The 12,933-nt window shown below is 38.6% G+C and overlaps 1 protein-coding gene across 2 annotated transcripts; it reads right to left on the bottom strand.

Annotated features, from left to right (window-relative positions):
- Positions 1-819: 819 nt before the first annotated feature.
- Positions 820-12,643, bottom strand: SPIC (Spi-C transcription factor). 2 transcript variants are annotated; one of them, XM_041118249.1, is made up of 7 exons: positions 12,629-12,643; positions 11,329-11,422; positions 9,833-9,859; positions 9,113-9,206; positions 7,343-7,455; positions 6,288-6,396; positions 820-2,821 (listed from the first exon to the last, which is right to left on the bottom strand). In XM_041118249.1, exons 3-7 carry the CDS (start codon positions 9,833-9,835, stop codon positions 2,394-2,396), a joined length of 747 nt encoding a protein of 248 aa, XP_040974183.1. In that variant the 5' UTR covers positions 9,836-9,859; positions 11,329-11,422; positions 12,629-12,643; the 3' UTR covers positions 820-2,393. The 2 variants fall into 2 exon arrangements, with proteins under 2 accessions (XP_040974183.1, XP_029896870.1); XM_030041010.2 differs by lacking the exons at positions 9,833-9,859; positions 11,329-11,422; positions 12,629-12,643 and having other exon boundaries at positions 9,113-9,218.
- Between the last annotated feature and the right edge of the window lie 290 nt (positions 12,644-12,933).

A 12,933-nucleotide genomic window follows, 5' to 3' on the forward strand; every position in this document is an offset into this window, starting at 1 on the left:
GCACATCCCTTGGTGTGTTGTTTCAGTGGTTAAATATCTGCACAGTTAAAAAAAGCTACACCTGATTTCAGACCTCAGTAAGTCTAAGTCTGCCCTTCACTTATTTGGTAACCATGTGGTTTTGTTTAAGATTTAACCTGTCTTTGCTAGGTTAAAGTGTTGCTAACAGTCAAGAATCTTTTCTGTATGTAAGCCCAGTATCAGTGCATTGCACAGTTAAATATCCTTCTGTATAGCCACAGAACTACAGTAGGAGCTTCTAAAATCTCTCCAGGTACATTTGATTGAGGGGGTGGAAGCAGGGGGAGGGGGGCTATGTTTTTTTCAAAGGAATCTCTTTCTAACACTGTCAGTCCCCATGGTTACCCCTGAGGCTGAAATCTGTCTCTTCCTGTCCACAGATATTATGATTCCCTCATTTCTTCCCTGACTGAATTTCCTTTAGTTGTTACCCCTTATGCTCTTCTCTTTCAGCTCTGTACTGCTCTCCCAGCTGCAGCTGTAACATCTCACCTGGTTACCAGCTTTATAGGGAGCAAATGCTTATGTTTATACCTGAGTTAAAAAGGTAACACAGAATCTGAGTAAGTATTTATTTTCTTAACAAGTAGATGAGGCTGAGGAAAGTGAATCTAAACATATTGATTAAGGAAGCACCTTGCACAAAGCAGACTCTTAATCCAGTGTATGTTACCAGCCTTGTAAATAACATAAAGTCAGTGTGCAACGGGTGACAGATGCGGAGTAACTGAACTGCGCAGTTTCTTGGCAAATTTATGTACATTATGTCATTTGAAGTGTTGTATTTACATATGTGCTCACATAGTGAAGGCATCCCAAATGAAAGACCTTAGTCCTTTGTAAGAGTTAAAATCCCACTGTGTTCAGTGCTACAGCAGGATCCAGATTCAGTTCTAGAAGACCAGAGGCATTCTTGTGTCTATTTTGTAGTAATGTTTACATTTTACAGGACACTACACTCAAAATGAAATATTAACAACACAGTTATGACCTTCTTATTCTACTGACTTAAAATCTGGGCCTGTTTTTAGTGCTATTTAACATGCTTCAGATTTCTAAGAGTACACATCTTTCATCTTACCAAAGTGCTAACTCAAAACCTTGAATTTTGCTTGAGCGGAGTGTACTGCATTGTGTCTATTACATAAAATTATATCCCTGTACAAGTAAGCAGGAGTTAGACGAAGGGGCAACTACCAAAGTCAGTGAATTTCATCAAACATATCAGGCCACCATTTTTACCTCTCCACAGAAATTAATTTTGTCTTTATTAATATCCAGGCCTGCACTCACTTGAAGCATGCAGAACTTGGAATTGAACACAGTTGAATGGAAGTATTTTGGCACAATAGACAACTCATATGATGATACAAGTTGATCAAGCATGAGAAAAAGTGTATTTATAGGTATCCTCCTGTCATAAGGGGCTAGTACTCTCTTTTTACCTAAATTTAGTCCTTCTTCCCCATGAAGAGAGTGTAAAATCACTGAGACTTTCAGCTGCATTCCCTTGTAGGAAAAGAGCTGGAGAAGTGAAATTGTACTTATATATATAAAGTTATAATTCCAAAAATAAATAACAAAGCTATGTTTGTTAGGTGATTACAGAACTGCTGGACAAAAGTGCAGCTTCTCATATTAGTGGCGGAAGAACTGTAAATAACTTTGTGAAAAGCATAATCCTTTACTAACCCTCTCATGGTATGGTCACTTTCCCAATGAATCCACTGCCAACAGTGAAATGTGCACCTGGCAATCCTAATACCATATGTCAGGATCTGTGCTAAGATATGTTAATTTAAGTGATTAAGGATTAACAGCTTGTCCAACAGGTGCACCTTCATGTGGACTCTATCATTGAGCCAGGCATTCACTCAGAAAATGTCTCTTAATAAAGAACATTGAGGAAAAAAGCAGACAGTAGCTTCATGCAGTTGGCAAATCTCTTCCCTTTCTAATTCACATGCACCCAAATGATAGGGAGTGCATGTGCTATGGTACAACAGCATCTAAATTCTGATTGGAAATGCTGGGGATATGAATAAAACTTCCAGTGAGTGTTGTCAGGATGGGATCTTTGATGTCCACTAACAGACAGAAGCCTTGATCCTGATCTTGGATATACCAGCTTGAATCTGAAGTAATTCCTCTGATTAATGTCATGGAGAATAGAATGTGCCCTACAGCTGCCGGTTTTCTTCAATAGTCAATGACCATTTATCATTAACTTCAAAAGGATCAAAACTAGGCCAATATCACTTTCAAAACCCTCCTCTTCATATGTTTGCATGATATCTTAAAGGAAAAGCTATGTACAGAGAAGAGTTCCTGTGCTGGAATCTAACAAAGACCTGTTTATGTAAAAGATATGTCTAGCTGTTAGCATGCTGTAATGCATAACCATTGTTATACATGTAATTATTGTAACTGATCCAGTCATCTGCACACTGATATTCTTGATTAGACTGAATGTACGGATGATAAACTGTTTCTTTTCCCAAGAAATAAGATGGAGCAAGTCTCTGTAAAACAACAGCACTGAACTGGTATGTCAGCTTCCTTCGAATTTTAATGATTTCACCTGTTCTTCCATAATTCCTCAGTGCTCTGGCCATTTTCTGATATGTCATGATCTTGCGGTTTCCCTTTCTTTCTCCCCACAGCTCTGCAAGTTTCTCCTTGTTTTTGGAGACAAACTGGAAGACACCATTGGGCTTATCCACCCATTGGATGCAGTTTGCCATAGCTGGATCATACAGAGACTCGTGGAGGTACTCAAACAGTCGAAGTTTTTTTCTACCTATTAAGAAATAAAGTACAAAATGTCAGAACAGAACTTATACTTGTTTTAAAAGACGAGCAGTTGTCTTTTTCTGGAAGGGATCTTACAAGCAAAAGCATAGGTGAACCTAATACCCTGTCACAAATTAAAAGGTCAGTATAAACTATTCAGTGGAAGACCAGCAACAGCAAATGAGAGGATAGTTCTGAAACATGTACAGATCTGTGGTGACAGAAAAGGATTTGGTCATTAGAGTTTCAAGAGCAGGTTATTTGGGGATCATGACATATATCTGGTGAATTTACTGTAGTGGTAGGTCTCAGAAGCCACTTTCAGCAGTCTTCAGACACATGCTGCGCAGATGCATGGTCAGGGAACCCACTGCAGGAAATTACATCCTCAGACAGTGCAGGAAAGAGGTTCTGGAGACCCAGCCTGAATGTTTTTGAATAAATGCTTTCCCTGCTTAAGCAAAACTCAAAGCTTTTGAGAGGACTCAATTTTGTGAGGTTTTTTTTCAGGACTGTTTTGGGAATGCAAGGTAGTCTGATACAAGAAAGCGTGAGTGGGTGAGTGGGGAGAGCAAGCTAATTTTGAACAATAAACCTCACCTAGTCAATAAGGAGCTAGACCTTCTGGTACTCTGTAGTTTTCTAAAAAAGTGCAGAAGTGTCACCTTGCATTCCCATGGAGAATGAAGCAAGCTCAGTACTGCAATATTTGTCAGTTAACTAAGTGCTTCTCCCCACAGGCTCAGCTCAAACTTGAGTTTACTAGTGAAGCTTATTTAGTTTCACTTAGGTCTTGTGGATCCCTCTCTCTGAAGTACTTCTAGTTCCCTTCACAAAGCCAAGGGTGACCAAGAAGCTGCCATAAGGAGGAAGAATTTAAGATTATGAGACAAAGAGGAACATTTTGCAGAAAGCAGAGTCTATGCAGAAGAACGGCTTCCACTTTAACCAAAGTGGAAACAAGCAGCTGCACCTAAAGTTCATAAAGTCTTGTCTTGTGTGGCTATTTTAAACCAGGAACAGGGGAAAAGTGACAGTTGCTAAGGAACACTGAGGTCAAGCCAAGACATCTGTTAGGGATGACAGTAATTCTGCATCTGGTGATAAGGAAAGAGGAGAGAAGTGACAGTCAGACTAGGAAGAAGAAGAGCCTGAAATCAGAGGTACTTTCCAAAAAAATTAATAAAATTTCATTATCTAAATAAAAATTGGCCTCTGACTAGAAGTACCTATTCTACTAGAAATACATATAGTATTACCAAGATGAGAAGCTTAAAAGCAAACTGGTGAAGGACACTGCCTGATCACAGTAAACACTTCTTAGTAGGTGACCTCCTTAGGTCCCCTCCAACCCGAATTATCTTATAAACCTATGAACCTCTGTTAGAAAAAATAAGATCAGGGGAAAATCCGCACACTATTACGGACTGAGTCTCTGCTGGAAAACAGTAGTGTAGCCATGTCTGCAGCAGCATCTGATTTCATGCTGTCTGTCCTCTTTTTTCAGCTGTCATTTCTGGCCAAATTTTTATTTCTAGACACTTTCTAGACACATCTAGCTGATGTCTTATTTTGAGAGGGCTTATTTGCTCTTATGTGTTAATGCAGCTATGTTACTAGAGCCCAGCTGTTACCGCCAAAGTGCTACACAATGTGGATGCACCAGTTTGAGCTGGGGTTAGTTCACAGATCTTCGTACTGCACCTCATTGCATAAGCTAGTGCATAAATTCATTTTCAGGCCCTAAACATCAGTCTAAGCTAGCAGGCTAGTGTCTGCAGGTTTCTTATGTGGTCACTGGAGAGTGGCAGTTTCCTCCAGAAGGTCTTTCAGAGTGTCTGCATTAGATTTCTGTGCTGAATTGTCCTGAAGCAGCCTAATTCTCTCTGGGTGTGTCTAATTCGGATGCATTTCTGAAGTATCTCTCTTGATTGTCTCCACTCACCAAGCTTTAGTTCAGATCATGGAATGTCTTGACATGCATGAATTGGACTCCTTTCAGAAGAGACCTAACTCAAAGATGCTTTCCAGAAGCATATCTAAGTCACTGCAGCTTTCAGAACTTGCGGCCAGCCTAGAGATTGCCCTAAATAAACCCTTGAGAAATGCTTTAAACACAGACTTTGGGTCCTCAGTATTGATTGTTTCATCTACAGATCTATTCCTAAAGGGCTACACTACTTGCTAGTGTACAGAAAACCTCTCATGTCTCAATAAGAAGCCAGGAGGACTAAATATATTTAGGTATAGTGGAAATAGTCCCCCAAATCACAGTTTCTGGCAGGAATATCGCCATGGACACAAAGAACCCATAAGAGGACACAGAAAACCCCCATAAGAATAGTCAGTCATTCGGAAAAATTATGCAGTATCTGAAAATTTATGCCTTCTGGAAAAGAACATTGATAATAATGTAAAAGAAATATGAAACAGGAAACTAAGAGAGCAGTAACAACTGAAGGTGAATCCAGATACTGACATGTAAAATTCCCCAGTGCAACACTGGGTAAGACTTAGAAAAGCAACATTTCTGGATTGAAAGGTTTTTCTTTGCAATAGTGAATTTCAAGTATTAGAACTACAGAACTTAAAAGCAGAGGCTACTCTCTTCCCATCGTCCCAAGGAATTTGTAGTAGTAGTAGTAGTTGCTATTAAGCAACATAAACCACAGTGTTCAGCATCAATGGGAAGAGATGATACCAAAAACTGACACCATGTGGTTAAAGTTGAGAGCAGGGGATTTCAAAAAGCAGCAAAACCAGGAAGCTACTCAAAAAGACCCCACAGTCAAAAGTAGGTACAACAGCTCAGAGTGGAAGCTGTGGAAATCTTATCTAGCAGAGTCATAGAAAGGATGCTGAGTCCCAAACAAAAACCAAAGAATTAATGCAGTAACAAAAGAAGTACTGTAATGAACAATGTCACCCGACCTATTCTTTGCAAAATAGATATCCACTCAAGCAAAGTCAACCAAAAGGAGCACAAAAATAGCTATAAAAATGCACACTGGAAGTGACAAAAGCTAAGAGGTAATTTGAAAAGTAAACAAAGGCATAAAATCAGGTGCAATAATATTAATATATGTGAAAAACCTTCAAGAAAACCATTCCTTGTTGGACCACATGAAATAAAACAAGCTATTAAAGTGCATAAAGATATTATTGATAGCTAGATTTACTTCTTTGCGTCAGACTTCATCCCAGATGCTTTGGAGTGAAACACATCTCTGGTTTGTTTTTCCATGTACTAAACAAGAGTACAGAATAAGATGATAACAGATGTATCTTACCTTATGAGATTTAGCAGATAGGAATTGAACACTAGCGGTTGTATTCTAGTTACTATTAAATGTTAACTTATTTTTTCCCGTTAAAAGTAAAAAAAAAAATTAGGAAAAAGAGAAAGCATAATTTGCCAGGAGATTTTTTGAAGTAACATAACGTACATATCAAGATATGCTCTTTCTACACACCTTTCCCTGCTTTTGGCTGGCCAGCAGCAGCATGCATCACTTGGCTTTCTGGAGTATTCTGCAGCGTATGGTAGACAGTCTCATCCGCGTAAAAATCCACTGCACTGTTCTTCAAGAATTAAGACAAAGAAGAGTTACTAATAGAGTACATTCTCTGAGGGAAGAGAAACTTGTATTAATTAATTGCCTGAAGCCTTCAAAATGCAGCCTTTCATCACCTCACCCATGGAAGACTTTTCTCAGCCAGGAAGGCATGCAGTATGCTGTACCAGTAATAAGCAGCACTGATTTGTGTCCAGGGGGAAGGGCTGCCCACGAGGGGAGGAATGAGAGGGAAAACAGAGTAATTGCCTCACTCTGGACCTTCAACCCTTCTGCTGGAGGCAGAGGAGCAACAGTAGACTCTGTTTCCAGAGTTAGTAAAAAAGCCAACAGCCACCTGGACAGTGGCCCCTACAGACTGTAGCTCCTGTGTCATGTTGTCGCTGATCTGCTCATTGAAAATGGGCTTTTGTGGAATCTGTCTACCTGAAATTATCTCCCATGCAATATTAATTTTTCATCACTCCTGGAAGCCACACTCCCAGTGTTTTTAAGAATGAATATGGACTCTGCAGGCTGAAGCTGAGCTCAGAGTTCAGACAATGCTGGTCTTCCCAGCACTCTTAGAGGAAAATGCTGTTGAAGAAATCAAAGGCACGGTACTTTCTTACAGCAGCAGAACCTATGTGGAGGTTGGAAGTTGTTCTTCTCTGCCTGTTGCCAGGTAATAGAGAGAAGCCCTTTTCCCTATCATACTAGTAGATTGGTTTGTTAGTTGTCATGTTACATGGTGAACCACAGAAGAGCACCAAAGGCAAACAGCTAAGATGACTCCTAAAAAGAGACTATTAAACATGTTTTGCAAATATTTCCCAAGGCAGTTGAATCTGAATCATGCCTGGGCAGACCAAATTTCTGTTAGAGTTAGCATAATGATTTGTACTAGAAATCACAAATGGGCAGCCAATTTTCCATTTATGTCTGACTCTGTTATTAGTAATCAGTTCACTTACAATCACATTTCTCCAGGTATACCCTTGGTCCTCTGTAGATGGTGCTGCAGAGTAGCTAGGACTTGCTCGGAGGTGGTGGTGATGGTTGAGCGCACTCAGGCAATTTTTGTAACCTGAGAATTAGGAGGATGGAGCAAAACCTGAGTGAGTAAAAGGGAGAGAAGAAAGAAAAAAACCCAGCGGCAAACAGTCTAACATGCTGCTGGGTCTGTCAAAAAGCATTTATCCTATGGCTGCCTTCTAGATAATAAAGTCTCCAGAGCCAAGATGTTTCATATCAGCAGGTTATCCAACATAATCTGTACTGTTGCTGTTAATTGCACCCTTGGGCTGGTTTTGTTTGCCTTCACGATGACAAGCAATATTTGTTAAGACAAAATGTCAGATATTTCATAGTATCATGAAGTAGTTTGGTTAATAGAAAAAGTAGGGCCAAACAGATCACCAAACATAATGAATAGGATAATTACAGACTACTTTACTACATGTATTAGAAAGGAAAAAGGAATGTCACACAGTTCTGCAGGCCATTAGTACAATGCAAGTCAGAGTCTCTAATTGTGAATGAAGTGAAGGAGCATCAGAGCATCTGCAGTGCCTGAAAGAACGACACTGAAGGAACCCAAGACCTTAGGATGTTTAAAAGAAGCAAAGGAGAAGACTGGACTGAGGCACTTGGAATAAATTACGCACTGCAGGTGGTCAGAAAAAGATTTTGGAGGGTACATCTATTGCAAGTGGAAATGTGGGTGCAGCTGTGGGACATACTAACCACTGAGTTGCAAGTGTTTTATACCTTTCTCCATCGGCCCTAACAACAGATACAGGCAAGAACATTGCAAGTAATTATGTATAGTGGATCCTTCAGCATGTGTAAATTACCAATGCAGTGGAGCCAAAAATTTATTAACAAAAGCTGAAGATATGGCCCAATAGGTCTTATTTACATTTCAGTATATAATAGATAATATGTAAATAAACTTCCTCGTATGAAATTCATTCCACACAAAAGACAATAGATATTTTGTTCTGGACTTAAGGGGTTTGTGATGTAGCCTCCTATTTTCCTTTCCTTTCATTTCTGTTTACAATGTAAAAACAGCAAGCACAGATCTTAAATTTTATAATCATTTAATTGCCAAAACCCTGCCTGAACTGGAACAATTTACAGCTTTCCTGTATTTTAAGTTTTGTAAAGTATAAAATGCTTGAAGCCAAGAAAAACACTTTTCTATTAATTATCCAGACTCAAACTATCATTTCTACATAAGAACATTTAAAATTTATATTTTAATGTAAAAAAGTAATTGCGGAAATTAATTTCACCTGTTGGATTCTTGGTCTTTTTTTTTTTTTTTTCCCCACTGGAATTCATTGTTATTATGAGCTTGTTCAGAGCATAACAGAAGGGCATTTTTCAATTAAAACATTAAAACTGGAAAATGGCTGTTGCACTGTGGTCATATATCCTCTGATTATAGGAAATCTGGGCTCAGTGCACCTCAGCTAGTACTGAGGAGAAGGTAGAAGAGGGGACTGTCCAAGAGTTTCCCCGTGCTGTGACACAGAAGATGCACACCACACTGGGCAGTACTAATGGAGGGGCAGAAAGCCTCCAAATATTCTTCCCCCCTTCCATCCTCCCAACATACCCCTCTGCTGTCCATTAATCCACCTCTGGGAAATTACTCTCCCACCTATGTGCATCAAGATGTACTTTCCTGTAAAAATACAAAGTGGTAAATGAAATGGAATAATGGTCTTTTTTACCTGGTGAATACTGCATTTCTCTGTCAGAGTGCTGCTGCAGTACTTCTAGCGCATCTTCAAAAGCCTGGCCCAGTACATCTTGGTCAGGAAAACTCTGCAAGAACATTTTTCTGTCGGGAGCCAGAAAAGACCAGGCTGGTTCTTTCAACATTGTCAGTCAGAAAATCCCAAATAAATACAGTGATTATAGAGAATATACATCCTCCTGGAATATGTATTTTGCAGGCACTGAGGCATTACCGTAATTGTTTACTATTATAAGAAAGTTCTCACTCCTCTGAGAAGTCTCTTTGAGGTCAGTGGGACAACTCACACGGGTAACATTACTCACTCGTGCAAATGTTTCAAGGTTCATTTCCTTAATTTGCAGCAGAAGTTTACATAAAGGGTGTTACTGTTATTGGAGTGTTTTATAGTATGTAATACAGAGGTATGTGTCACTTGTGTAACATGATTTATGAAGCTAAAGTTATCATTCAATAACATTGACATGACAAAAATTATTACACACAAGTTATGGAGCAGTTATGCAGAGAAAATGCTATATTATGCCATTATAGAAAATCCAGTGTGGATTTTCAGAAAACTGTTTATTATAATTTTACTACACCTTGTTCTAAAAAGCGAGAAAATCCCCCAAATCTGAATTTGCCTAAGAGTTTTCTGTAGCATATCTGAAGCACTTGATAATGAAAGAGAATAAAGGCATTGTAAACTTACCATTATTTGGATATCAAAACTTGAATCCTGTTTAAAATAAACAATATTTTTAAAATGTATGTTTCAAAATAAGCAATAATTCTCTCAGTATAAGTAAAACTAACTAAATGAAATAACTCTGTATTTCCAGTGATGAGATGAAATATACGTAATAACACAGATAAAAGTAATTTAGGATTAGAAAGTGATATTTTAATGAAATTATATACTTGCAACATTTTATTTTGTTTTTGAAATTCATACTATTTTTCCTTACTAGTTTCCAGTTTCATTAATACTGTAACTTTTAGATTATTATCCACATCATTGTAAACACATTTTTTGCAGACACTATGAATTGAAAATGTGTTATTGCTGACATTCAGTCTCAGTTAGTACAACTACTAATTTCCAAAAGAAAATACTGACCTGAATTAAATGCAAGTGTTTAAGTCCCTTTGGTTTGCAGACACAGCTGAAACAAGCTTAGGGTTTTTTCATAATGCAGATTAGCATATGACTGTATATAAATATACATAAACTCTCAGACTAATTGTGAGTTCCAGAAGCAAATTTGATTGTTTAGTAAACAGTAAGAATAGACATATTTGCAGCCAGTTTAAGATGGATTATACTTTACATACAACATTACTTAGAAACAATTCCTCAGTACCTCCTTTTTATTTATATATGTTACAGACTACAATAATTGGGTTTTATTGCCTTGCAGGTTTTTTCCTGTTCTCATTTACATTATTATTTCAAAATTGTAAATTTAATAATAAATATATCAGTATTTTTACATATTAAGTGTTTGATTATAATCTCTTGAAAATACTGGGCATTTTGGCAGTGATTTCAGCAGTTGCAAGATTGGTCTCTGTGTGATGCTTTAAAATGCAAAGGAGAGACAAGATACATAAATGTAAATAAGTAAGAATTTTATCCAAGACTAACCATGAATGTTCTGACCTGGTAACTATGCCTCAGATAAGTATGTTAAAACGTACTGTCAAAATCTGTAAAAGTTTTTTTAAATTTTGATGACCACGCATACATGGTGAAATTCTGGTGATTCGGTAAATTGACCTCACTGAAGTCAATGGGATTTTTCTCTTTGACTTCAGTGCAGCAAGCATTTCAATAAACTGATCTGATTTTATTCTAAAGCCAGAACGGACCACATTAATCCTTTAGCTGCAATGGTGGCCACAGATTCTTGGGGTACAGAGCTGTAGAAATGAAAGACATGAATCTCCTTTTTAAAGATCCTTGCACTGTGTTCCCCTAATATTAAGTAATTCACTTTCCTTAAATTGCTTTTGTCTAACTCAAACTCCAAACTGATACTTGGTAACCTTGACGGAACATCTACCGTTGATGCCTTTCAAAGCCTAAAATGTACAAGTATCAACAAGGTACTGTTGAATGGTCATACCATTTACACAGCTGAATTCATGCCAAAAAAGAAAAAAATCACACCTTAAGTAAGTTTAAAAAAAAGTCTGGACACTTACCTAGAATTTCAGTTCCACACGCAAGACAAGAATCTGTCTGGTTTCATAAATAAATGAAAGACTGAGTTCCCACAGCAATGGGCTGGCAAAGGGGCTGCATTAAATAGCTGATTTTAGGGAAGTGTTTTGGCTAGGGATTTTTTTGAGAGTAAAGGTATAGTAAACGGCTAGCACGGCCCTTCATTCTGCACAAAAGAAGGGTGATATATACTGATACAAAATACAATGAAATGTTTTAACTATTGCTCAAAATATGCAGATTCTAAGCACTGGGAGAGATTCCTTTTGGCTATGGCACATCCTAACAAAACTGTCACCAGTATGGTATGTCTAGGGTAAAACCCTACATCCCTCATCCGTCCCATATAGACTGCAGTGGACTTTGAGGTTTTATCTGAACCTCCTGCTTAGCTCGGTGTAAGAAGCAGACCAAACTAGACCTCAGAATAAGAGTCTGAGGGTATTTCAGAACTTTGCTTCAAAGCTCATGTTTGCAGCCCAGGCCCAGCCCTAAAGCATTTACTGAAGTATTCAGTAAAGATTCAGACAAGTTGTAGTTGCTAATTTGCCACACACTTTCTGAGCAGCTACAAGCCATGATGTTGCCTCCTTCGGAATGAGAACTCTATGTTTTTCAGTACAAAAACTCTTATTTCTGACATAATCTACCTTGTGCTGTAGCTCTTTGCAGCCAAGTCTTTCAGAGGCACATTTTACAAAATTTCCTCAGCATTTGTCATGAAACTGCTGTAAAATAGTAATCGCCTCTTAAAGTATTTATCTCTACTCCCTCAACCAAGAACCATAGTCAAGAACTAGCCTGGTTATGAATGCTGGCTGAGTGGAAGAAATTTGAAGCCAATATTAGCATCAACCATTTCTGCTGGTTTCAGTTGCAAGCTGCCTTTTCAAAATTTGCACCACAAAGTTTCAGAATATCTTTTTTTAGTGTTTTTTTGAACTACAAGTTCCATTTTGTAGCACTTCTCTGGCGTGACTTGGGCTTATAAAGGAAAATTAACCTGCAACTGTGCTCTTAAAACATCACATTGTGACTCAGCACTGATTTCAGGCCAAAATACGGTTACACAATTAACTTCCTTTCTACATGCAGTTAACTTTACTTTGCAACACGAAAAAGCATAGAATTGATGGTTCAGTTCTTTCCTGAAGTAGAAGTGTGTATTGGATTTAAAATTACGAATGAGCTTCAAGATCCCTCCTGAGTTCCTTCCCAGTAAGTGATGTCTTAATAGGCCCCCGATGATGCAATCTGACCTGCCTACTCTTCCATCTCTACCTGAAACTGGGCAGTTACTGTTCTGGCCTCCTGTTCTCCCCACTTATCCTGGTCATGAAACTGAAGGGGTGGCCCCTGTGGAGGAGGTCAGGGCTGTCCTGGGCTGGTCATAGCCGATTCCAGTTGGCTCCGCAACAGACCCACCACGTGCCAAAGTGGAGCCCGTCAGATGCGTGTGCGGTGCCTCTGTGAAAACATACTGAGGAAAGGGCAGAAAATGCCAAAGGGGAGGAGACAAACCTGGGAGGGAACACCAGAGGGGACAAGGAGGGAAGGAGGTGACAAGGATAGAAACAGGGGAATGA

Source organism: Aquila chrysaetos, chromosome 17, assembly GCF_900496995.4.
Source record: "Aquila chrysaetos chrysaetos chromosome 17, bAquChr1.4, whole genome shotgun sequence".
In the NCBI taxonomy this organism is placed as follows: domain Eukaryota; kingdom Metazoa; phylum Chordata; class Aves; order Accipitriformes; family Accipitridae; genus Aquila; species Aquila chrysaetos.